Genomic DNA, 23,706 nt, shown 5'->3' on the forward strand with positions numbered 1-23,706 from the left:
AAAAAAAAAAAAAAAAAAAAATTGTTTTTTAAATGAAATTGCTGAGGCAAACAGCATAAGTGAGGAGAGATGGGATCCAAGAATGAAATTCTAAGAAGTGTAAATATTTAAGGGATAGGCAGAATAATCATCAAAGGAGTTTAAGAAGAAGCAGACAAGATTATATGAAGATGATTATGAGAAATTGGAAATACAGATATATGATCTTAGGCAAATTTTTTAACGTCTCTAAATCTATTTTTCTCATTTGTAAAACAGATAATAGCAACTAACTTGTATGGTTATGAAAATTAACATATATATTATGTACCTACTTCTTCATGGCCTACTTCATGTCAGTATTTGCTTATAAAGTGACAAGAATTCTCAGTAAGTTCCAGGCTGTCCTCTCATGCCATGCCCCTTGCCCTGACTTTTTTTGTTTCTTTTTTTTAACTATAATGAAGATGCATAAAGCACCTATTACAAGGCCTACAAAAATGCTCAATAAATAACTCATTACAATGATTATTAACACAGATGATAAAACCAAGTAGCTTTAATGTCTCTCATATCTGATACGCTGAAACTATACTTTCTTTTGCTAGCTTATATTACCTTGCATTGCTGAAAATGTAAACATTTTAATACATTTTAGGATAAATTTTAGTGCTAAACACATGTAGAATAATGAAACTGGATCTTCCATCTCTCATACAAAAATCAACTCAAGATGAATCAAAGACTTAAATATAAGATGTGAGATCATCAAAATTCTATAGGATAACCTTGGAAAAACTCTTCTGGACATTGGCCTAGGCAAAGAATTCATGACTGAGACTCCAAAAGCAAATGCAACAAAAATAAAGAAATGGGACCTAATTAAACTAAAGAGCTTCTGCACAGTAAAAGAAATAATCGGAGTAAACAGACAGCCCATAGAATGGGAGAAAATATTTGCAAACTATGCATCTGACAAAGTACTAGTATTGAGAATCTGTAAGGAACTCAAATAAACCAGCAAGAAAAAAGCAAATAATCCCATCAAAAGGTAGAAAAGGATATGAATAGACATTTCCCAAAAGAAGATATATAAATGGCCAAAAAATTATGAAAAAATGCTCAGCATCACTAATCATCAGAGAAATGCAAATTAAAATCACAAAAAGATACCACATTACTCCTGTCAGTAATTAAAAGTCAAAAAGCAATAGATACTGGCGTGGATGTGGTGAAAAGGGAACGCTTTTATACTGCTGGTGGGAATGTAAATTGGTACAACCTCTACGGAAATCAGTATGGATATTCCTTAAAGAACTAAAAGTAGGCTGGGTACGGTGGTTCACACCTGTAATCCTAGCATTTTGGGAGGCTGAGGTGGGCAGGTCATGAAGTCAGGAGTTCGAGACCAGCCTGGCCAGCATAGTGAAACTCCTTCTTTACTAAAAATACAAAAATTAGCTGGTCATGGTGGCACATGCCTGTAGTTCAGCTACTCAGGGCTGAAGCAGGAGAATCACTTGAACCCAGGAGATGGTGGTTGCAGTGAGCCAAGATTGTGCCACTGCACTCTAGCCTGGGCAACAGAGTGAGACTCTGTCTCAAAAAAAACCCAAAAAACTAAAAGTAGCAGATCTACCATTTGATCCAGCAGTCTCACTACTGGGTATCTGCCCAAATAAAAAGAAGTCATTATATGAAAAAGACTCACGCACATGCATGTTTATAGCAGCACAATTCACAATTGCAAATATATGGGCCGGGCGTGGTGACTCATGCCTGTAATTCCACACTTTGGGAGGCCGAGGCAGGTGGATCACTTGAGGTCATTAATTACAGACCAGCCTGGCCAACATGGTGGAACCCCGTCTTTCCTAAAAATACAAAAAGCCAGGCATGATGGCACACACCTGTAATCCCAGATACTCAGGAGGCAGAGGCAGGAGTATCGCTTGAGGCCAGGAGGCAGAGGTTGCATTGAGCCAAAGTCGCACCACTACACTCCATCCTGGGCAACAGAGCAAGACTCTGTCTCAAACAAACAAACAAACAAACAAACAAACCACAAAGATATAGAACCAACATAAGTGCCCATTGACCAATGAGTGAATAAAGAAAATGTGGTATATATACACCATGGAATACTAGTCAGCCATCAAAAGGAACAAAATAATATTTTGTGCAGCAACTTGGATGGAGCTCGAGGCCATAATTCTTTTTTTTTTTTTTTTTTTTTTTTTTTTTTGAGATGGAGTCTCATTCTGCCACCCAGTCTGGAGTGCAGTGGCGTGATCTCAGCTCACTGCAAGCTCCGCCTCCTGGGTTCACGCCATTCTCCTGCCTCAGCCTCCTGAGTAGCCGGGACTACAGGCTCCTGCCACCGCGCCCGGCTAATTTTTTTGTATTTTTTTAGTAGAGACGGAGTTTCACCGTGGTCTCAATCTCCTGACCTCGTGATCCACCTGCCTTGGCCTCCCAAAGTGCTGGGATTACAGGCGTGAGCCACCGCACCCGGCCCCTAAAAGCCATAATTCTAAGTGAAGTTACTCAGTTGTTGAAAACCGAATATCGTATGTTGTCACTTATAAGTGGGAGCCAAGCTATGAGATTGTAAAGACACACAGAGTGAGATAATGGACTTTGGGGACTTGGAGTTAGGGTTGGAGCGCGATGAGGGATTAAAGAGTACATATTGGGTACAGTGTACACTGTTCGGATAATGGGTGTGCTAAAATCTCAGAATTCACCACCATAGAATTCATCAGTGTAACCGAAAACCACTTGTACTACAAAAGATATTGAAAAAAAATTAGTGTTAACAAAAAAAGAATCTCTAAATTTTGAGAGACTGCTGGGACTTCTTAACTAAAATTATTCAGTTTCCATTTACCTAAATTCTAATTTATAGATCTTGAAATGACATATTTGATTCAGTTGCCCTTGTGTCTTTTGACAAAATGAGTTTGACAAAGCCAGTTGCCATTGTCTTTAAAACAAGTCTTTTAAATGCTCACTCTGAGGCTTAAACTGAGACTTCTTAACAGTATGTGTATACATTTACACATACTTTACTTTTACACACATTTATATTATTTGGGTGTGGACTCAAGAAAAGAGGCAACTGCCATAATTAGAAGATTATTAGAGTTAACATAAAAAAACAGCCCTTTAATCTTCGGAGCCTTGGCTATATATCAATAAAAAGGCAAAGGTAGTGTTTATATCACACTGTGAGCATTAAATTAAATGACTGAAAGTTAAAGTTTAAAAACCATAGGAAACGCCTCAGTGAAAACAACATAGCTATAGTCTGGTGTTTCTAAGCTGGGACCAAAAGGTTTGGGTAGCAAACTGAAAGGGAAATCCTGTCATATGGAAGTCACCTAAGTATTATTTTTAAACTACACATGCTATTTTTTCACCTTTCATTCTCCATGCTCTCCCCGCCCCCAATAATTGGGCCTATTAGATTTTGTAGAGGAGTAGTTAGAGACAACAGCTTGAATTACTTCATCCATCCACATTCTCCACACTCCACTTCCAACCATTTTAAGAACTGATCTAATCCAACCATCTCCTTCATTTAGCAGGTAAATAAATCAAAACATAACAAGGTGAAATAATCATTTCTTTCAACTTGAAATCATGAAACTTTTGGCCTACTTCATGTCAGTATTTGCTTATAAAATGACAATAATTCTCAGTGAGTGCCAGGCTGTCCTCCCATGCCCCTTCCCCCTCACCTTTTTTTTTAATGTAATGAAGAGCATAAAATACAAAACATAAATCTGTTCCATCTTCCCCATCTCCACAGTTCATGTCACAGAAGTAACCACCTTTAAAATGTTAAGTTTCATTTTGAGTTATTCTGGGTATTGCCCTGATAACCTAAAATCTGTGCTATCTAATACAGTAGCCAGTAGCCATATTTGGCTACCGAGCACTTGAAATGGGGCAAGTCTGAGTTGAGATGTATTATAATTACAAGATACACCCCTGATTTTGAAAATGTAGTATTAAAAAACGTAAAACATCTCGTTAATATTTTGATTACTACTTAAAATGATGCCATTTGGATATATTCAGTTAAATAAAGTATTGAAATTAATTATTAATTTCACTTGTTTCTTTTAGCTTTTTAAAAATTTAACATTATTTTTGGCCGGGCACAGTGGCTCATGCCTGTTATCCCAGCACTTTGGGAGGCTGAGGCGGGCAGATCATGAGGTCAGGACATCAAGACCATCCTGGCTAACATGGTGAAACCCTGTCTCTACTAAAAATACACACACGCAAAAAAATTAGCCGGGCATGGTGGCACGTGCCTGTAGTCCCAGCTACTCGGGAGGCTAAGGCAGGAGAATCGCTTGAACCCAGGAGGTGGAGGTTGCAGTGAGCCGCGATCATGCCACAGTGCTCTAACCTGGGTGACAGAGCGAGACTCCTTCTCAAAAAAAAAAAAAAAATCAATTAACCTTATTTTTAAATTGACATAATAATTGTACATATTTATGGGGTACATAGCACTGTTTTGATACATATAATGTATATAGTGATTAGATAAAGGTAATTAGCATATCACCATCAAACATCATTTCTTTGTGTCAGTACCTTCCTTCTAGATATTTGAAACTGTGTAATATATTGTCATTAACTCTACAATGCTATAGAACACTAGAACTTATTCTTCCTATCTAGGTGTAATTTTGTATCCTTTAACAAATCTTTTCTAGTCCCTCCCATTTCCCCTATCCTTCTCAGCCTCTGGTATACCCTGTTCTACTTTCTACTTCTATGAGATCAACTTTTTCTGGCTTCCAAATAGGAATGAGATCATGCGGTGTTTAACTTTCTGTTTCTGGCTTATTTCATTTAACATAATGTCAACCAGTTCTATCCATGTTGCCTCAAATGACAGCATTTCTTCCTTTCTACCTTTTTAAAGATGGTTATTAGAAAATTTTAAATTACACATGTGATTTGCATTTGTTATTCGCACTATATTTCTATTGGACAGTGCTGATGCAGTTAGTAAGCATATATCTCCCTAGTTGATGTACCATGTTTTACCTGTGAGATATCTGATTCTATTCTGATTCTCATGCCTTTGTAAGGAACCAGGAAGATTTTTGCCTGAAAATCTTTAGGATTTTTTTATCCTTGGTATTCTCAAATTTCACAAGCATACACTGAAGTGTGGGTACTGTTTTGTTCAATATGCTTAGAACACTTGGTAAGGTAAAGTCTTTTAGTTTGTCTCCCTATAGTTCTGAGAAAGTTTCTGCTAGTATTTTTTTGGATTATTTTCTCCCTATTTCTGAAGGAGAAAGGTCCTATATCTAATTGGATACTAAAACTCTTGGATTGAGTCTCTGTTTTCTGTAATTCTGTCTTATATTTTCTATTTTCTATCCTGCTGTCCTTTGGCAGCCGTTTGGGAGGTTACCTTATCCTCATCTTTTGAGAGTATATTTAAAAATAGGGCTGGATGCGGTGACTCATGCCTGTAATCCCAGCACTTTGGGAGGCCGAGGCAGGTGGATCATCTGAGGTTAGGAGTTCTAGACCTGACCTAGAAGCCTGGCCAGTCTGGCGAAACCCCATCTTTACTAAAAATACAAAAATCCGACAGGTATCGTGGCACACACCTGTAATCCCAGCTACTTGGGAGGCTGAGGTAGGAGAATCACTTGAACCTAGGAGGTGGAGGTTGCAGTGAGCCAAGATCATGCCATTGCACTCCAGCTTGGGTGACAGAGCAAGACTCTGTTTCAAAAAAATAAATAAAATAAAATAAAAAAGGGGGAAATAGGCAATCAAAGTTTTAATTGTCTAGAACTCTTTCTTTTTCTCTGTTCTTTTATCAGAAGCATGTTCTGATAAACATCAGCCTTTATGACTTACACTCTCCTAAATATCTGTCAGATTGCAAATTAAAATTGTTTCTAACATTTCTTTCTGTGTCATGAATTATCTGTTTCTTTTACAGTCAATGGGTCAGTTTGTTTAGGGCTGGCTTCTGGAAGATGAGGCACATTGCAGATAAGAAGAATGTGTAACCAAATGTTTAAATTAGAAATGCAAAAAGGTTTTTCTGGGAGCAATGATAATCTGATGATTGTAATAATGTGGGCATAGTGAGGTAAAGGCCTGAACTAGTGGCAACGGAAAGAAAAGAGCTGAATAATTATGCAGGAAAATAAGTGTAACCGAGTACTGATTTCTCCATTCTCAAAACTCCCACAGCACCCTTTTACTGAAGTGACTGTATGCTCCCTTGTAATGTTAATTATTATATCCATATGTCTTTCTAACTAAATTGTGACTTTTCAAGGCAAGGACTGTATCTTATTCATTCATTCTTTTGCAGATATTTATTGATCAAGCACTGTTCGAAATGCTGGGGATAAAGCTGTGTGCAAAGACAAAACTATCCCTGCCCTCAGTGCCACCGAATATATTCACTTAATTTTTCACAGTGCACGGAATCCAAAGCTAGACATTCCCAAGTAAATAGTTAACATTTAAGCCAATTTAAAAATTTAATATTAAGATGGTCTGTTTGTGACTATTTAGTTGTATTGCAATAGTTTTTTTTTTTTTTTGGTATTTAATTATTTTATTTGGACTTGATACAAAAAATTATTATGCATTCAGATTAAACTAATATTCCTTACCTTAATTAAAAGTAATATAGCACCTTGATATAGTGAAAAGAGGACCACTTTGGGAGGAGTCCAGAGTTCTAATTGGACTCTACTGTTGAATAGGTTTGCACATTTTTACCTTCTTAGAGCCTTACTTTTCTGATATGTAAAATAAAAGGGTTGGTATCTGTTAGCACTCACACTTTGAATCTGAAAGTGGAGCAAAATATTCATTCCTGTGGCCTTTGAATAAATGTTTTGTACTTTTAATTGAATGACTGGAAACAAAACCAAGAGCTGTCATTTTATATGTTTCACTTGAGTTATAATCAGTAGCTAAATGTTTTTTCCTTTTCTTTTACAGACTTGGGTCTGGATCAATATATAATAAAACGCTTTGATGGAAAGGTGAGCAAACTATGACTCTTCTATACATATATCCTATTATTTACTGAGAAGATTTTTAAGTTCCTCTATAGTTATGTGTGAGAAATGACTGAATACCTGTTTATCTTATCAAAAGAGCATGCTTAGGTTACGTGCCTCCATGTGCCTCTACGGAAAGAGGCAGAAGGTTCTATATTTTTCCATGTAAGGTAACTCTTGTGTATTGCCTGCTATTTATATTAAGGGCTAATTCAGTGTTTGTTGACTTCTGAATGTTAACTCAATAGTCATCATAAAGATTAATAAGCCCCCCAATATTGTATTGGCATTTCTGATAAAACGCTTCCCTGATTTGACCTTTCTCAGACTTTGTGATAGTGTCTAGCAATAATCTTAACTAGAAAATTACAAAGGTCCTTGTAGTGCTTTTGTAATAATCATGAAGACTATTCCAGATTTGCCTATAAGTTTGCACTATACTTATTTTTAGTTATTTATACCTGAATAAATAATATAACAAATTATTTTTAGGTATAGAAAATGAGACTTTCAGTTTTATTATCTCATAAAGCAGTCAAACATGTTTTTTCCTTTCAGGCCAGATTCTCCAAAAAGAAAATATTACACAGGGTCAGAAAGAAAAGTAAAGGGTCAATTTTACAGAGGAGGAAGAAAGCCCTTCAGAAAGAAGAAAGAGCCAGGCATGGCTCTGCAGAGCACAATGAACAGGAAGTCAGAAGGAAAATCATGGAGTGGCTGGAAAAGGCAGGATCACAAAAAAGGGTCTAGATGGGAAGAGGTCAGGGTTAGTAGAAACTGATGACGTTTGCAGAAATATGCCAATTCCTGCATTATTACATAAAATTCCATATCCTGGTAAGGTGGAGAGATAAGTGTTGAGCTCTTTTATACAAGTGAAAATACTGAGTAGCTGCCTTAAGATTTGAGAGATCTCAGCTAAGGCTACCTGCCTAAAAATTACCTTTCCTATTAGGGTGGCACAGTGCCTAAAATGCCTCTGTCTGTGAATATCATCATTTTAAAGTCACATATTCTAAAAGAATGATCAGAAAGAAAGGGCACTGAACTAGATGTTAGGAGACCTAGGCTCAAGATCCTAACTCTGCTTTGGGACAGTTTCATCTTTTCTCTGATCGTTGGTATCTCTGCTTTATCTGTAGTAAAGTACCATATCCAATGTGAGGACTTACTGCAACACTTCTGATTTCAGAGTCTTTGGAGGGTCAGGTCCCTATCTTACCTGTTCTTGTGTCACTCAGAGTCCAGCGTGGGCCTGGCCCACAGGAGGCAAACAATAAATGTTTAATGACTTGCAAAAAATCAACTACAGTAGTCAATCACATATTCCTTGGTGGAGGTGGAGGTCTGACTCATAAAGTCAGTAATAACTTACAGCAAATTAATTTTAATAAATAATTTTTTTTTTTTTTGAGACGGAGTCTCGCTCTGTCGCCCAGGCTGGAGTGCAGTGGAGTGATCTTGGCTCACTGCAAGCTCCACCTCCCGGGTTCATGCCATTCACCTACCTCAGCCTCCCGAGTAGCTGGGACTACAGGTGCCCGCCACCATGCCTGGCAATTTTTTTTGTATTTTTAGTAAAGACGGGGTTTCACTGTGTTAGCCAGGATGGTTTCAATCTCCTGACCTCGTGATCCACCCGCCTCTGCCTCCCAAAGTACTGGGATTACAGGCGTGAGCCACTGTGCCCGGCAATAAATAACTTATTTTGGTTATTTGGAGAATCACTTGAACCCAGGAGGCAGAGGTTGCAGTGAGCCAAGATCGTGCCATTCTGCTCCAGCCTGGGCAACAGAGCGAGACTCTGTCTCAAAAAAAAAAAAAAAAGAGAGACTAAAATAATAAAAAAAAACCTTATGTAATGAAGAGTGCCAGATTCATTTAGTGTTTGATCAGTTTAAAAGTTTTCCATGTTTTTTTGTTATGTATGAAGTCTTTCGCCTGATAATTGTAACTGTCAGTACTTTCTCAATTGTCAGTCTTTTCATTTTTCTTTATTTTTTTATTATTATTATTTTTTTTGAGATGGAGTCTCGCTATGTCGCCAGGCTGGAGTGCAGTGGCGCCATCTCAGCTCACTGCAACCTCTGACTCCCTGGTTCAAGTGATTCTTCTGCCTCAGCCTCCTAAGTAGCTGGGATTACAGTCACGCACCACCACGCCCAGCTAATTTTTGTGTTTTTAGTAGAGATGGGGTTTCACCATGTTGGCCAGGATGGTCTCGATTTCCTGACCTCATCATCTGCCCGCCTCAGCCTCCCAGAATGCTGGGATTACAGGTGTGAGCCACCATCATTTTTCTTCAGACCTTCATGACTCTTTTGTTCTCTCATTCAGAAAATCTTAATTCTTAAGTAGCTGCTTCTAGAATATATGAATTCTAAGACAATTTTCTGTTTAGAAAAGCAATTTGTGTGATAATGGTATTGTAGTAATTTTGTGCATTATGGCCAGAAATGTAGTTAGAAAGCTAAACACCTAAGAGGAATTTCTTTTAGACTTGCTTTGATTTTAAATGGATAATTTTTTCCCTCTTCCTCTGGTTTTTTTTTTTTTAATTTGTAAGATAAACTAGCTATTAAATGCTTAGAGAAAGAATTATTTACTCCTATTGTCTCAGCTCCCATTATCTTAACTTTTAGCACACCATTTAACAAAGTCCAAAATTTGACCAGTAACAAACACTAGCTTATTTTATTGCCTTCTAATTGAATTAAACTTCAGGCTTTTTGTCATTGAAAGTAAGAACAAATGTAAAAATATTTTCCTGGGATGTTTTAAATTTGTAACTGAATAATGGAACTTCCAGATGCAAAATAGGAAAGAGTGGCCCAACTGATATTGACAAATAATTGAGTAGTTAATCTTGAGTAGTTAATCAGTGGCCCAACTGATATTGACAAATAATTGAGTAGCTAAAATCTTTTTCTCCTGATCCATTTAATTAACTAGAAGATTCCCTGTAAGAAGTAAATGAGACATTACTATTTCAACTGATAGTCAGTGAGAACTGAATTTAATTAAGCCGCTTTTGAATTTGTAGGTGAATCTTTTTCCAGAGCCCATTATTACTTTATGTTAATGGATACTAATACTTTTAGAATACTAGCAATTTCCCTTGTAGAAAAGTTATGAAATACATTATTATTGTCACTTGCATCTACTATCATAGGCCTTGTATAAAGAATGGTAACAGCTATGGTTACCATTGGTTTTAAGAATATGTTTTGTGGATAAGTGATAATTATTTTTAAAATATGAGACTAGGTTTAAAAGTTTAAAACTTCAAATCTTGAAAGAGTTTGGATTTTATCTTAGAAGACATTTGAAAATTATTATAGCTTATTAGCATTACTATAGAGATGGTAATACAAAATATATTCTGACATTATTATTATTTTGAGACTGAGTTTCACTCTTGTCGCCCAGGCTGGAGTGCAATGGCATGATCTCGGCCCACTGCAACCTCTGCCTCCCGGGTTCTCAAGCGATTCTCCTGCCTCAGCCTTCCGAGTAGCTGGGATTGCAGGCGTCCACCCCCACGCCCGGCTAATTTTTTTTGTATTTCTAGTAGAGACGGGGTTTTACCATGTTGGCCAGGCTGGTCTTGAACTCCTGACCTCAGGTAATCCATCCACCTCGCCCTCCCGAAGTGTTGGGATTACAGGTGTGAGCCACCATGCCTGGCCGGCTTTTGTTTTGTTTTGTTTTGTTTTGTTTTGAGACGGAGTCTAGCTCTGTCGCCCAGGCTGGAGTGCAGTGGCCGGATCTCAGCTCACTGCAAGCTCCGCCTCCTGGGTTTACGCCATTCTCCTGCCTCAGCCTCCCGAGTAGCTGGGACTACAGGCGCCCGTCACCTCGCCCGGCTAGTTTTTTGTATTTTTTTTTAGTAGAGACGGGGTTTCACCGTGTTAGCCAGGATGGTCTCGATCTCCTGATCTCGTGATCCGCCCGTCTCGGCCTCCCAAAGTGCTGGGATTACAGGCTTGAGCCACCGCGCCCGGCCGGCTTTTGTTTTAATGTAATATGTCGTAGATTCTAAATGCACCTTCCTGTGTTGAATCATTCTTGTGGGAAAAAAAAAAAAAAGCCCCTTCCCCTAGTATCCCTGTATTCTGCTAACAATTTGTCAATACAGTGATTTCATGAATTTTGGATTATTTATTTAATGAAAACTATATTTTTTTCTTTGTTTTGTTTATTGTCTTTTCTGATTTTACCATCTAGTTGGCCTATAAAACAATTATTTCTAAGTAGAGCCTTTATTTTACATTAATGTTAAATATTTCTTTCATGTAATCATTTAGTTGCTCTCTCTTTTATTTGCATGATTTATTTCAAGTGGTTTGTAGCCTTCTTTATTTTCCCATTTTCTCTTACCCCTTTTTTCCCCTCAGCAAACCAAATATAGAAATTATATTTTGTATTTCCTGTTTCTATTGCATGTAATAGACAACTTTCTTCACATCAAACGTCACCATGTTTTCTTATAAAGTCACAGAATAAAATTACATGGTATAGATAAAATTGTTTCTTAAGCAAGGAATACCAATTTCCACAATGTTGATGCAATCCCCTTATCTCTTCTAAAAACTATAAAACTTATACCCTATTTTCAAGCAATAAAATTGTCTATTGAAACTAATTGTTCATTATCATCATACCACCATGTATTTCTTTTTTAGAGAATAGGTTTGTTATTCTTTCCTACCTATTGATTCCCCTTTCCCCCAACCTCTCCCTGAACATTTCAGAAATACTGCCTCTGAATTGAGTTTTTTCCGTTACTTGAAACTACAGTCCCCTCAGAACCTTGACAATCTCTCAAACTTGGAAGAAAAGAATGATACGTATTATATTTCCACCTCCTTTATGTTATCTACAAGAATATTTGTTTACATGGAACAAAACATTTTACATCAAATAAAAAATGAAATATTATCCACATTTATCTCTAAAGAGATGAAAGTATAGTCAAAACCAAGAAGGGGAAGTATTGATTATAGTGTTTATAACAGATAATATGATTAGTAGAGGAACAGATGGAAGTCATAGTTGAAAATCAAAGCTTTGATATTACTACATTCTCTTTTACTAGGTGAAAGGTCTTTTTGAAAATATTAACAAATTAACTTTAAAATGCCATTCCTTTTGGGGGAAATTGTTGGTTCTTCTAAAGAGAATATGAACACATTTTTTCCTATAATGAAATACTTCTTGGTGCTTTATTCAAGTTGTAATTATTTACTTTATTTCTCAGATAAAATGAGACCCTAGAATAAGGTCAAGTGTAGTTTTACTCCTTGACATATATAGTAAGTTGTTAAGGAATTTTCTGTCTTTTAAGAGTTAAATGTATTGAAGATTGAGGAAATGTAAATTAGAGCATAGGGTACTAAAAGTCTCATGGGACAGGGTTTGATGAATATCCACATTTATTTGAACTACTCTAGTTAAATTTAGATAACAGGTTATAATGTGACATGTAATTCTGCATTGTTAATTAGCCACATCTTTCTTTCCCTCTCTCTCGGCTTCCAGAGACCTGAAACCAGTCAAGTGGAAATTCTTGGTTAATTAATATATTTATTCAGGTTTTTGACTAAATGTGAATATGTAAATATAATTTTATTAGTCTTTCTTATTATCTGTGTTTTCATTTGCCCTATCAATCCCGTTTTTAAAGTAGGGTATATCATTTATTTCTGTATTCTTTTCTTTATATAGGGAAATTCTTGCTTTAAAAACACTGTAACAGATGCCAAGAGAATAAAAGTATTTCCTTGAAGCCAGAAGTTCCTCACAGATATTTCAAAGTCACATGTTACTTTGGGCGTGATGACTGGGCTCATTTTTAAAACCTCATTTTCACTCATTGGTTGTCAGTGGTTTATTTTTTTGGTTTAAAGTGAAATTTCAGGCCTGTAATCCTAGCACTTTGGGAGGCCGAGGCAGGCAGATCACTTGAGGTCCGGAATTTGAGACCAGCCTGGCCAACATGGTAAAATCCTATCTTCACTAAAAATCTAAAAGAGCTGGGCATGGTAGTGCACACCTGTAATCCCAGCTACTTGGGAGGCTGAGACAGAATTGCTTGAACCTGGGAGGCAGAGGTTGCAGTAAGCTGAGTTGGCACCACTGCACTCCAGCCGGGCAACAGAGAAAGACTCTGTCTCAAGAAAGAAAAAAAAGAAAAGTGAAATTTCTAAATGAAAAATGCTTGACTATATTTGTCTTGTGGGAATTATCGCCAATAATAAGAAGCTTTTTGAGTGCTTATTATGTTCCAGGCTTACACATAATTACTCATTTAGTGCACACAACCACTATCTTAGCTGTCTATTTTTATCATCATTTTATGGATTGAGAAAATAGGGGCTAGGCATAGTGGCTCACACCTGTAATCCCAGTGCTTTAGGAGACCGCTTGAGCTCAGGGGTTCCAGACCACCCTTCTCGACAAAAAATACAAAAAGTAGCCAGGTATGGTGACGCATGCCTCTAGTTTCAGTTACTCAGGAGGATAAGGTGGAGGGACTCTTGAGCCCAGCAGGTAGAGGCTGCAGATTGTGCTACTGCACTTCAGCCTGGGCGACAGAGTGAGACCCTGTCTCAAAAAAAACAAAAACAAAAAAAAATAAAATAAAGAAAAGAAAAGAAAGTGCAGAAATGATAAGAAACCAGCCTAAAATCATATAGCTAGGATTCCAAATTCTCTTGAACACTGTGTGATACCACCTTCTGAATGTCTAATCCAGTTGTCTATATGACCTTTTTTTAAAAGTTTACTGCCTTAATACTGTTTGCTCAAAAAACCTTGATGTTTCACTTTCTTTTTGGTAAGAGTTGAAGTTAATCTTTTCTACTTTGATAAAGTACAGCTAGAAATTCATACTAACCTCAGAAACCACATAACGCTTCATTTTAAAGAAAGAAAATATGGGATATATACATTTTAATATCTGAATTTAAAAATCAGAATATCAATTTTACTGTTATTGGCTCCATTATTTTTTCATATACCATGAGCACCACTTGGCATCTTGAGAAGTGCTGTCTTTTTTATTTTTTATTTTTGAAGCCAAGATTGCGCCACTGCACTCTATTCTAGCCTGGTCAACAGAGTGAGACTCTGTCTCAAAAAAAAAGAATGTAATTAATTTACAAAAGTGGACTGAGGAACAAATTCAACATTTCATATCCTTTCACACCTGCTGGAATTTATTTTATTTTAGTTACAGATTTTGCCATCTTCCTTTTTTCCCATCCAAAGTTCTTTAAATTATTTTAAAACATTTCCTCAGTTGTCTCTCCTCTTACAAATTAGCAACTTTAGTTCTTTTTTACATACCACAACCCTAAAAAAAAAAAAATCTGGCTTTGGTATCTGAAATATTTTCCAAGGCATTTCCATTTTGAGTATCTCAGTACTCTGGCAGCTGTGTGTAAATGGTTAGTAGATGTTATAAAGTGTGTTGAATTGGTATGAAAAACATAGTCTTGTGGATTGCTGAACTTCTTTATGTGTAATAGAGTGATATGAAGACAGTGGACTTTGGATATAGATAGTCATGTATTTAAATGTAGACTTTCCCACATAGTTGATGAGTAACCTTGAGCAAGAGACCATTTAACCTCTCTGTCAGTTACATTCTCAGTAATATTGGGACAATAGGTAAAGTATCTAGCTCTATAAATTATAGCTGTTTTGCATGACTTTGAGCCCTTTACTCAGTTTATGAAAGTTCTCTGCTGTCATATATATGATCTTCCTTCTTCGTTTGCGTGAAAAGCTGCAGACTAGTATACCCTCTGTGTAATTGTTCTCTCCACAGCCCTTTCCTTCCCAGTTCAATTAGCTATAAAAGTCTCCTGTGCTATCTCTGTGATGAGCAACTAGCCCAGGTTAAATACCGAGTCCATTAACTAAAGAGAGGCCTCTAGTTCGATTTCACATATCTGAGTTGTCCTGTGTTCACAGTGATTCATCTTATTCCTGTGCTGTAAAATCCCTTGGGCTCTGTCACTTAAGTTCCAGCTGTAGGCTTGTAAATTATTAATAGCATATATTTTTCAGTCAATAAATTTTACAGTGCTACTCAGTGTGGTTAGAATAGGATGGTAAATATAGGTCAAATTTTATTTCATGGTCAGGATGAGTGTTTATTTATTTTTTTAATACTAATGTGGATATCACTTTATTTAATGCAACATAATTTTGGAGGAGACCTTTTTCTAAGGAACCATTCTGTACTCTTTCTTAGAATAGTTACTAATTATCTGAACTCATCCATATTTGATTGCCTATATTAATATGAGTGACAAAGCGACTATTTTGCCATAAAGTTAAAAAAATTATATAAATGAAACGGTAATGAGACATCGTTGTTTTGTTTTATTGTGCCTAGTAGATAATATCTAAAACATTTCTATGTATTCCTCATTTGCTACTTCCAGGTGTTCAGTGATATTATTACAGGTTTTAACTGTTTCTTTGTGTATTTTGTTTTGTGATATGTATATTTGATTGGTTTGTTCATATAATCAAACAATGTCAATTTTTTTCTTTTTCTCATCTTCTGATTAGGATTTCTGGCAGGTACTGATTCAGCAGCATGTGCTTTAAATTACTTAATGCTCCAAAATCCATAGTAATGCTTCAGGAACAAAAGTTCAGTGCATGATGCGTATGTCCCTGCCCTGCTCCCTTCAGAATGATTTCGTTCCTGTCACTTTAAATTAACATACTTTATCTTTAATATGACAATCCAAGCACTGCACAAGTCCTTGAGAATTTAATACCCAGCATGATTGAAAAGGAAGTTTTAACATTATATGTTACACAAAAGGTTAAGAAACGTTGTTTTAATCACTCTTATTAAGTATAAGAGGTACTTATTAATTGAGTCACTTAAATGGTCTTACTTGGAGGCCAGGTCTGGTGGCTCATGCCTGTAATCCCAGCACTTTGAGAGGCAGGGGCAGGAGGATCGCTTGAGCCCAGGAGTTCATGACCAGCCTGAGCAACATAGCAAGACCTCATCTCTATGAAAACATTTAAAAATAGTAGTAGTCCTAGCTACTCAGGAGGCTGATGTGGGAAGATCGCTTGACCCAGGAGTTGGAGGTTATAGTGAGCTATGATTGTGACACTACTCCAGCCTGGGTGACAGAATGAGACCCTGTCTCTCAAACAAAAACAAAAGTCTTATTTGGGATATTATGTTCCTACTTGAACTGTAACTGATGAGACAACAGTAACTTCAAGTTAAAAATTATTCTTTTTTTTCTTTTGGAATTTCTTACATAATAAATACAAATAAGCAGTTGCTTGGTTGCACTTTGCGCAATAAAATAACTTAAGGGGAGATAAATGGGACACCTAGAAAGACTGTTATTTTGCTTTTCTGAGCTAATCAATGACTTTAACTTGGAAAAACAACTAAATATTTGGAGAAAACCATGAAAAGAATATGTACTTACAGGCTGGCAAAGGAGATCTTCAAGGACACTGCTAAAAGTACTTTTAAATTGATCTTTGAAGGCTTGGGCTCTTTAACCTTAATGGAATTATAAATTATTAAAATATTCATTAAAAATTACTCCCACTTTCTGGTTTGCATCTTGAAAATATAATTAGCCTAAATAAACATCGTTTGTTTAAAATACTAATATATAGCTAAACGAAGACCACAGGGTGCCCTTTATTTGTATAGTACACTTTTTCTGTACTTCTTTGTTTCAAAAATGGAGTGTTTTTTTCTTTTTTTTTTTTTTTTCTTTGAAACAGTCTCGCTCTGTTGCCTAGGCTGGAGTGCAGTGGTGCAATCTCGGCTCACTGCAAGCTCCGCCTCCTGGTTTCATGCCATTCTCCCGAGTAGCTGGGACTACAGGTGCCCGCCACCACACCCGGCTAATTTTTTTGTCTTTTTTAGTAGAGACAGGGTTTCACCATGTTAGCCAGGATGGTCTCGATCTCCTGACCTCATGATCCGCCCGCCTCGGCCTCCCAAAGTAATGGGATTACAGGCATGAGCCACCGCACCCAGCCTGGAGTGTATTTTTGGTAGTCCCCTTACCAAACCCTCAAATTAAGTATCCTGTTATTGGTACAATAGATTATCTTCCTAAATACCTTTGCCTTTAACTGCATTCTGAACCAAACCGACAAATACATTAAAAATTATGTCAGTAATGTATGGATGATCCCATTATCAATGTTTCTAATCCTGGGAATTCTATTTTAGAGTACCGAGTAGATCAGGTGAGACGCTAACACCTGTGATTGAGGCCAGCCACTTCCGGTTCTCTAATTATGGTAGGACAGTTTGTAGAGGGTAGCTAAGAACTCTTCCTCTCCTTTAATAATTGTATGGCTTACGGCTGGAAGATTTAAAATGGCTGGACTTGGATAGGTGTCCTTACTAATTAGGAATAGATTCGAGAGGCTGCAGTTGGGAAGTGCTTAAAAGTCTCTGGAATCTGCAGCATTAAGTAGTCAACATTAGGTGACAAAAGAGCACCAATCTTCTTTAAACTCTCACTATTTAAGGTAATGTCCTTGGTTGATCAGGGATTCAAAATCAAGCTTTTCTGTTTTCTTAAGGCTATCTTATGAATAAACTTTTATATTAAAGAATAATAAACCTTTTCTTAGGTAGTGGGAGAATTGTTTAGCTATATTGGGTTCTATGAATATCACTCATTTTGGTGGCACTAGTATGAATCCTTTAAGCTTCCAAAGGTCAATGAACAGTTACTTTGTAGAAGAGGCATTTCTTGCTTGCTTCCTTGCAGTGACTTGTTCTTTGCATGCTAAGTTTCTATTGCCTGTGGAAAGTCTGGGATCATTTTGTTTTCCTGGTACCATAGAGTGCTGTTCTTCAGATGCAGTTTATTAATGCTGTCAAATACTTAGACTGCTGTGAGGAGTATCCATAATGTCTCTTTCCAGTCTCTGAGTTCCACCACTACTAAAGTTTGTTAATCTAACCCATGTGTTTGATTATTTAAGTTGAGAAAATAAATAATAATATAATCATTAAGTGTGCCAAAGGAGGGTGTAGTTTACTTAGTTGTCTCAAATATTCAGACTCCTATTAAAATATCTTTAAATCCATTTTTATTTTAGATTATGTTGTGTTTGAATTTGGGATCAATGAATCCATTTGATTTATCATTGTTGGTTTGAAAACATAAACATGACTCACCATTGCATTTCTTACACCTTCATCTTTAGCTTTTTCATCATAAAACAAGATTCAAAATTCACTTTGCTATCAGACAGTTTTCTTTAGTTCCAGGCTAACTTCTTTTTTCTTATATTTTAGCACATTCTAGCATGTTTTAAGGTCACACAATTAAAGTTCTATAAGAGGTATACTAAACAAATTATTTCTCCTTCTATTCTGGTAAAACGAGTTCTCAACTTAGCCTGAACATCTATTTATGATCTTTGGTTGTAGAGAATGTGTGAGGATAGTCCTTTATTTGCATATTTGTTTTTGGCATGATGTATTTTTTAAAATTCTAAACTTGAATGAAAACTTCACCAATTACAGATTAATCTAACATTTATTAATTAAAATTATAAAGAACATTACACTCTTGAAGTGATGCACATTTCAAAATGATTGAAATATGCATTTGAGTAAGTGAAAGCCTTAAAAAAAAATGTGCGCTTGGACTTTCTTTCCTCTTCAACTTCAAGTTAAGTTAGCAGATACAAACTAAGCCCCAAGGTCAATATTTTATGGTAGTGAAGTACTTCAAAAATATTCAGTCCTGATTAATGTTTTCCAGAAATTGGGAACAATGTAGATATCAGTGTGTTCCTGTGCAGTTGATACAATGTAACATAAAATGATTCATAACATGGGCTCTGGAGTCTCCTGCCACTTAATAGTATTGTCACCTTTGGCTACTTATGTAACTTCTCTAAACCTGAGTGTTCTTATCTGTAAAGTGCAGATAATAGTATGCAGTGAGGACTTAAAGAGATAATGCAAATATAAAGTACCTAGCACAGTGCCTGGCATTTACTAAAGAGAGTAAATCAAATGAGATGCTAACACCTGTAACTGAGGTCAGCCACTTCCAGTTCATATACTTCCAGAATATGCGAAGTATAATGCTGAAGTTCTTCATGGTCTTTAATGGTGTCTTTAATGGTCAGTGGTCCTTAAGGGATACTTATAAATGTTTGTTTTCAAATTCGATTTTAAAATCCTTCATCAAAATGGTTTCCTGGGAGGTGATAGTTACTAAAACAGTTTAGATCAAGGTTGTGAATGGTGATCCTCAGAGTGAAACTTTAAGTTTTGTTCTTATGATACATTTTTTTCTTATACAAATTTTTTCCAAGTGAAAGAAAGTGAAATCATTATATTGACTTAGTTTTCAAGATTTTACTTGAGATTGTTTTACATTAAGTGGTAGAGAAACCTTTTATAACCCAAGTGACTAAAACCAACACTGCTGCTCATCTCAGGACTGTTCTTTTTAGCACTGATCCATTTGAGTGGCCAAAGTTCAAAATTAAATTCTTAGATTTAGGTAGCAGATAATCAAGTCATAGAACATAGATTCCCCTGCTCAAAGCTGTTTTGAAGCTAGTATGCAGAAATGACATGGTAGAAAATAGTAGAGTTGAAGATTTTCTCCTTCCAGAGTTTTGATAATACCTCATTCAGATGCTGAGTATTAAAACAATCCTTTTCCGTAAAGTTGTATCATTTCTTTAAAGTTAATGCCATTCCAGTAGACTTTTAAAATGTTTTATTATTGCTTTTTAATCAAACCATCTGCCACTGTTTTTTAAAAACATCTTCATTTGTATCATCTTCTCCGAAGCCATCTAGTTAATGAGATGAGAAAACCTTTGCATTCCAGGTATTTGGAATTGTTCTCACAGCTGAGGTGGTTAGAATTGGGACTGAAAAGAGAATTGCTTTCTGCCATAGTGAAGTTTACAGTATCTTAAGCATTCACCTTCCAATTTGTTGCACAGTAATTTATGTGTGTTTGTCTCAAATGCAATATTACCTTTGAAAAACTTAGAAAAAAATTTGACTCAGAAAGAGGAATCTTAAACTACTTCAAATTAGAAGCATTTTGATTTCATTGTTATCTGACATATCCCCAAATTCTACCTTTCTGCAAGTTCAGAGATGGGGTAGGGAATAAGAGTAACATATTTTAGCTGTGCAACATTTTTAATTTGATTGGAAATAGTGTGATTGTTTAAGATTGATGTTTTACCAAGGCTTTGGCATCAATCCATGCACCAACTAGATAATGAAGTGTGAGCATTAATTGCATGGGAAAATTGCTGAATTTTCTCTTTCCAGCACCCCACCACATACCTTGACCCCAACCTTAGGTAGAAATACTATTTATCATTTGGAAATGATATGCCAAAATTGTATTTTCCAGAAGAAGCATATTATCATTAATTTGTTTTTGATGTACAACCTCGACTATTACTCAAGGGATTTAGATAGACTATGAAATGTATTTCAGCAATGTGGAGAAATATTAATACTAAAATAATCCAAAGATTTCAGTCCCATAAAGGATGACACTTTAATTTAAATAGTAAAGCTGTGTTCTTCATCAGATTTTCTATATGCCAAAGATGTTTTGAATTCTAGATGATATGTAAACATTGATTTTGCAGACATAGTCCATCAACTTCTATTAACTAGAAAAGTTTTTTTTTAACTTTATAACTTGAAAATTAGATCTTAACTAGAAGAAATGAGAATAAGTTTCTAGATGTGATTTCTCTCTTTGGTTTCATATACTTGAGTCCCAGAAGGTAAAATTATTAACCCTATTTTGATCAAGCCTGTAACTAGTTAGGATTTACTGTTTGAGCATACTTAGCACTCATGAGTCTGGAAATCCCAGTCCCAGTGCCCCTCATGGCACCGGCAACTTTAACCATGTATTTTATAAGTTTATGTGATTGGTCAGAAACCAAAGTGTGGGTACTTCAGCATAAAGTCATCTGGCACAACAATCTAGGTTTTTGACTCACTGTGAAGCGTACCATTTACACATGTGTAGTGTATAATTTGCTATATAAGTTTACTTTCAAGTCTTTCTGCTTATCTAAAAAATGAAAATATTGAGGATATGGTACAGTTGAGATTAATATCAGAAACCTGTAATAATGTCCACTTGCCTTTACCTGAGATCAGTAATTTGAATGTGTTGGTGATACTGTACCTACAACTACATTGTAAATTTTGAAATAAATAAGATCTAAGACTAGGTCATATCAGTGAATAGTAAAACAGTTATATTTTGTTCATTTAAGTTAGTGAGCACATTGCTTTAAAACATTTTGCATAATTTTGTTCTCTAAAAGGAGTAACATTGGTCAGTAAATTGAATAGAACTACCTCTGGGGCAGTGAGAGGAAATGAACATTATTACCAGTCTGATAAGATTATGTTCTTCTTGGAATATGCCTCCTTATCACCCCTGAAGTGTATAAATGGTGTTTGCTTAGGGGAAAAAAATGACTTAAAATTTAGTAAAGGATTAAACACCATCCAAAATATTAAATGAAGGATCATTTTACTTGACATTTTCTTTCTTTAAAAAAAAAAAAATTATTTCCATAGGTTTTAGGGGAACAGGTGGTATTTGGTTACATGAGTAAGTTCTTTAGTGGTGATTTGTGAGATTTTGGTGCACCCATCACCCGAGCAGTGTACACTGTACCCAATTTGTAGACTTTTATCCCTCACCCCCTCACCCTTCCCCAACCCCGAGTCCCCAAAGTCCATTGTATCATTCTTATGGGTCTGCATCCTCATAGCTTAGCTCCCACTTATGAATGAGAGCATACGATGTTTAGTTTTCCATTCTTGAGTTACTTCATTTAGAATAATAGTCTCCAGTCCTATCCAGGTTGTTGTGAATGCTATTAATTCGTTCCTTTTTATGGCTGAGTAGTATTTCATTGTGTACATATTCCACAGTTTCTTTATCGACTTGTTTACTAATGGGCATTTGGGCTGGTTTCACATATTTGCATTTGTGAATTGTGCTGCTATAAACATGTGTATGCAAGTACCTTTTTTGTATAATGACTTATTTTCCTTTGAGTAGATACCCAGTAGTGGGATTGCTGGATCAAATGGTAGAATCAGGTCTTTGATTAAACACCAGCTAAGAAGCAGCCATAGCCACAGAATAATCTAAAAGTTTGTTTTTTAGTAACTCCCATTTCCTCCTAAATTTTGACATATTTATTTTATGTTCTTCCTAGCTTTGAATAACTTGAGAGATCAGATTTGATGGTTTTATGATAATTTTTGTGTCTGTAATCACTGTCATGAATTTTGTAAGAATCTTCCTCAGTTTTGGATACTCTATAAATTCACTTATAAATTCTTAAGAGTTAGTAAATAGGTACATAATCCTAAATGTATCTGAACCACTCTTTAACAACAGCATGCCTCTGAAAACATACAAGTAACTTCTCTCCCTCTCTACTTCTTTACCACCCCAGCTGCAAAAGCATGGAAGAACAGTGTAGAATTTTTTACTAAAGAATTAGCAACTGCACATCACAAAATGACATATAGACCAGTGGAACAGAACAGAGACCTCAGAAATAACACCACACATCTACAACCATCTGATCTTTGCAAAACCTGACAACAACAAGCAATGGAGAAAGGATTCCCTAACTAACAAATAGTGTTGGGAAAACTGGCTAGCCATATGGAGAAAACTGAAATTGGACCCCTTCCTTACACCTTATACAAAAATTAACTCGAGATGGATTAAAGACTTAAATATAAGACCTAAAACATAAAACCCTAGAAGGAAACCTAGGCAATACCATTTAGGACATAGGCATGGGCAAAGACTTCATGACTAAAACACCAGAAGCAATGGCAACAAAAGCCAAAATTGACAAATAAGATCCAATTAAACTAAAGAGCTTCTGCACAGCAAAAGAAACTATCATCAGAGTGAACAGGCAACCTACAGAATGGGAGAAAATGTTTGCAATCTACCCATCTGACAAAGGGCTAATATCCAGAATCTAGAAGGAACTTAAATAAATTTACAAGAAAAAAAACAACCCCATCAAAAAGTGGGTGAAGGATATGAACAGGCACTTCTCAAAAGAAGACATTTCTGCGACCAAGAAACATGAAAAAACCTCATCATCACTGGTCATTAGAGAAATGCAAATCAAAATCACCATGAGATACCATCTCATGCCAGTTAGAATGGCGATCATTAAAACGTTAGGAAACAACAGATGCTGGAGAGGATGCAGAGAAACAGGAATGCTTTTACATTTATTATATATTTTAATTTTGTAATGATCAGAATAAAATACTAAGCAATAAAAATGAACTACTGATGATTACAGCGTTGANTAAATAAATTTACAAGAAAAAAAACAACCCCATCAAAAGTGGGTGAAGGATATGAACAGGCACTTCTCAAAAGAAGACATTTCTGCGACCAAGAAACATGAAAAAACCTCATCATCACTGGTCATTAGAGAAATGCAAATCAAAATCACCATGAGATACCATCTCATGCCAGTTAGAATGGCGATCATTAAAACGTTAGGAAACAACAGATGCTGGAGAGGATGCAGAGAAACAGGAATGCTT

General features: G+C 36.0%; 1 protein-coding gene across 5 annotated transcripts in view; it reads left to right on the forward strand.

Moving 5' to 3' along the window:
• MICU1 (mitochondrial calcium uptake 1) overlaps nucleotides 1-23,706 on the forward strand; it is a 267,615-nt gene that overhangs the window by 94,006 nt on the left and 149,903 nt on the right. For 3 of the 5 annotated variants that reach the window (XM_017854624.1, XM_017854626.1, XM_017854625.1), the window contains 2 exons: nucleotides 6,991-7,034; nucleotides 15,639-15,650. In XM_017854624.1, the coding sequence (XP_017710113.1) occupies nucleotides 6,991-7,034; nucleotides 15,639-15,650 (56 nt within the window). The remainder of the gene's footprint in view (nucleotides 1-6,990; nucleotides 7,035-15,638; nucleotides 15,651-23,706) is intronic. The other 2 variants (XM_017854627.1, XM_017854628.1) reach the window with 1 other exon arrangement.

The sequence above is a fragment of the Rhinopithecus bieti genome, unplaced genomic scaffold (genome assembly GCF_001698545.2).
Source record: "Rhinopithecus bieti isolate Rb0 unplaced genomic scaffold, ASM169854v2 scaffold_36008, whole genome shotgun sequence".
Classification (NCBI taxonomy): Eukaryota; Metazoa; Chordata; class Mammalia; order Primates; family Cercopithecidae; genus Rhinopithecus; species Rhinopithecus bieti.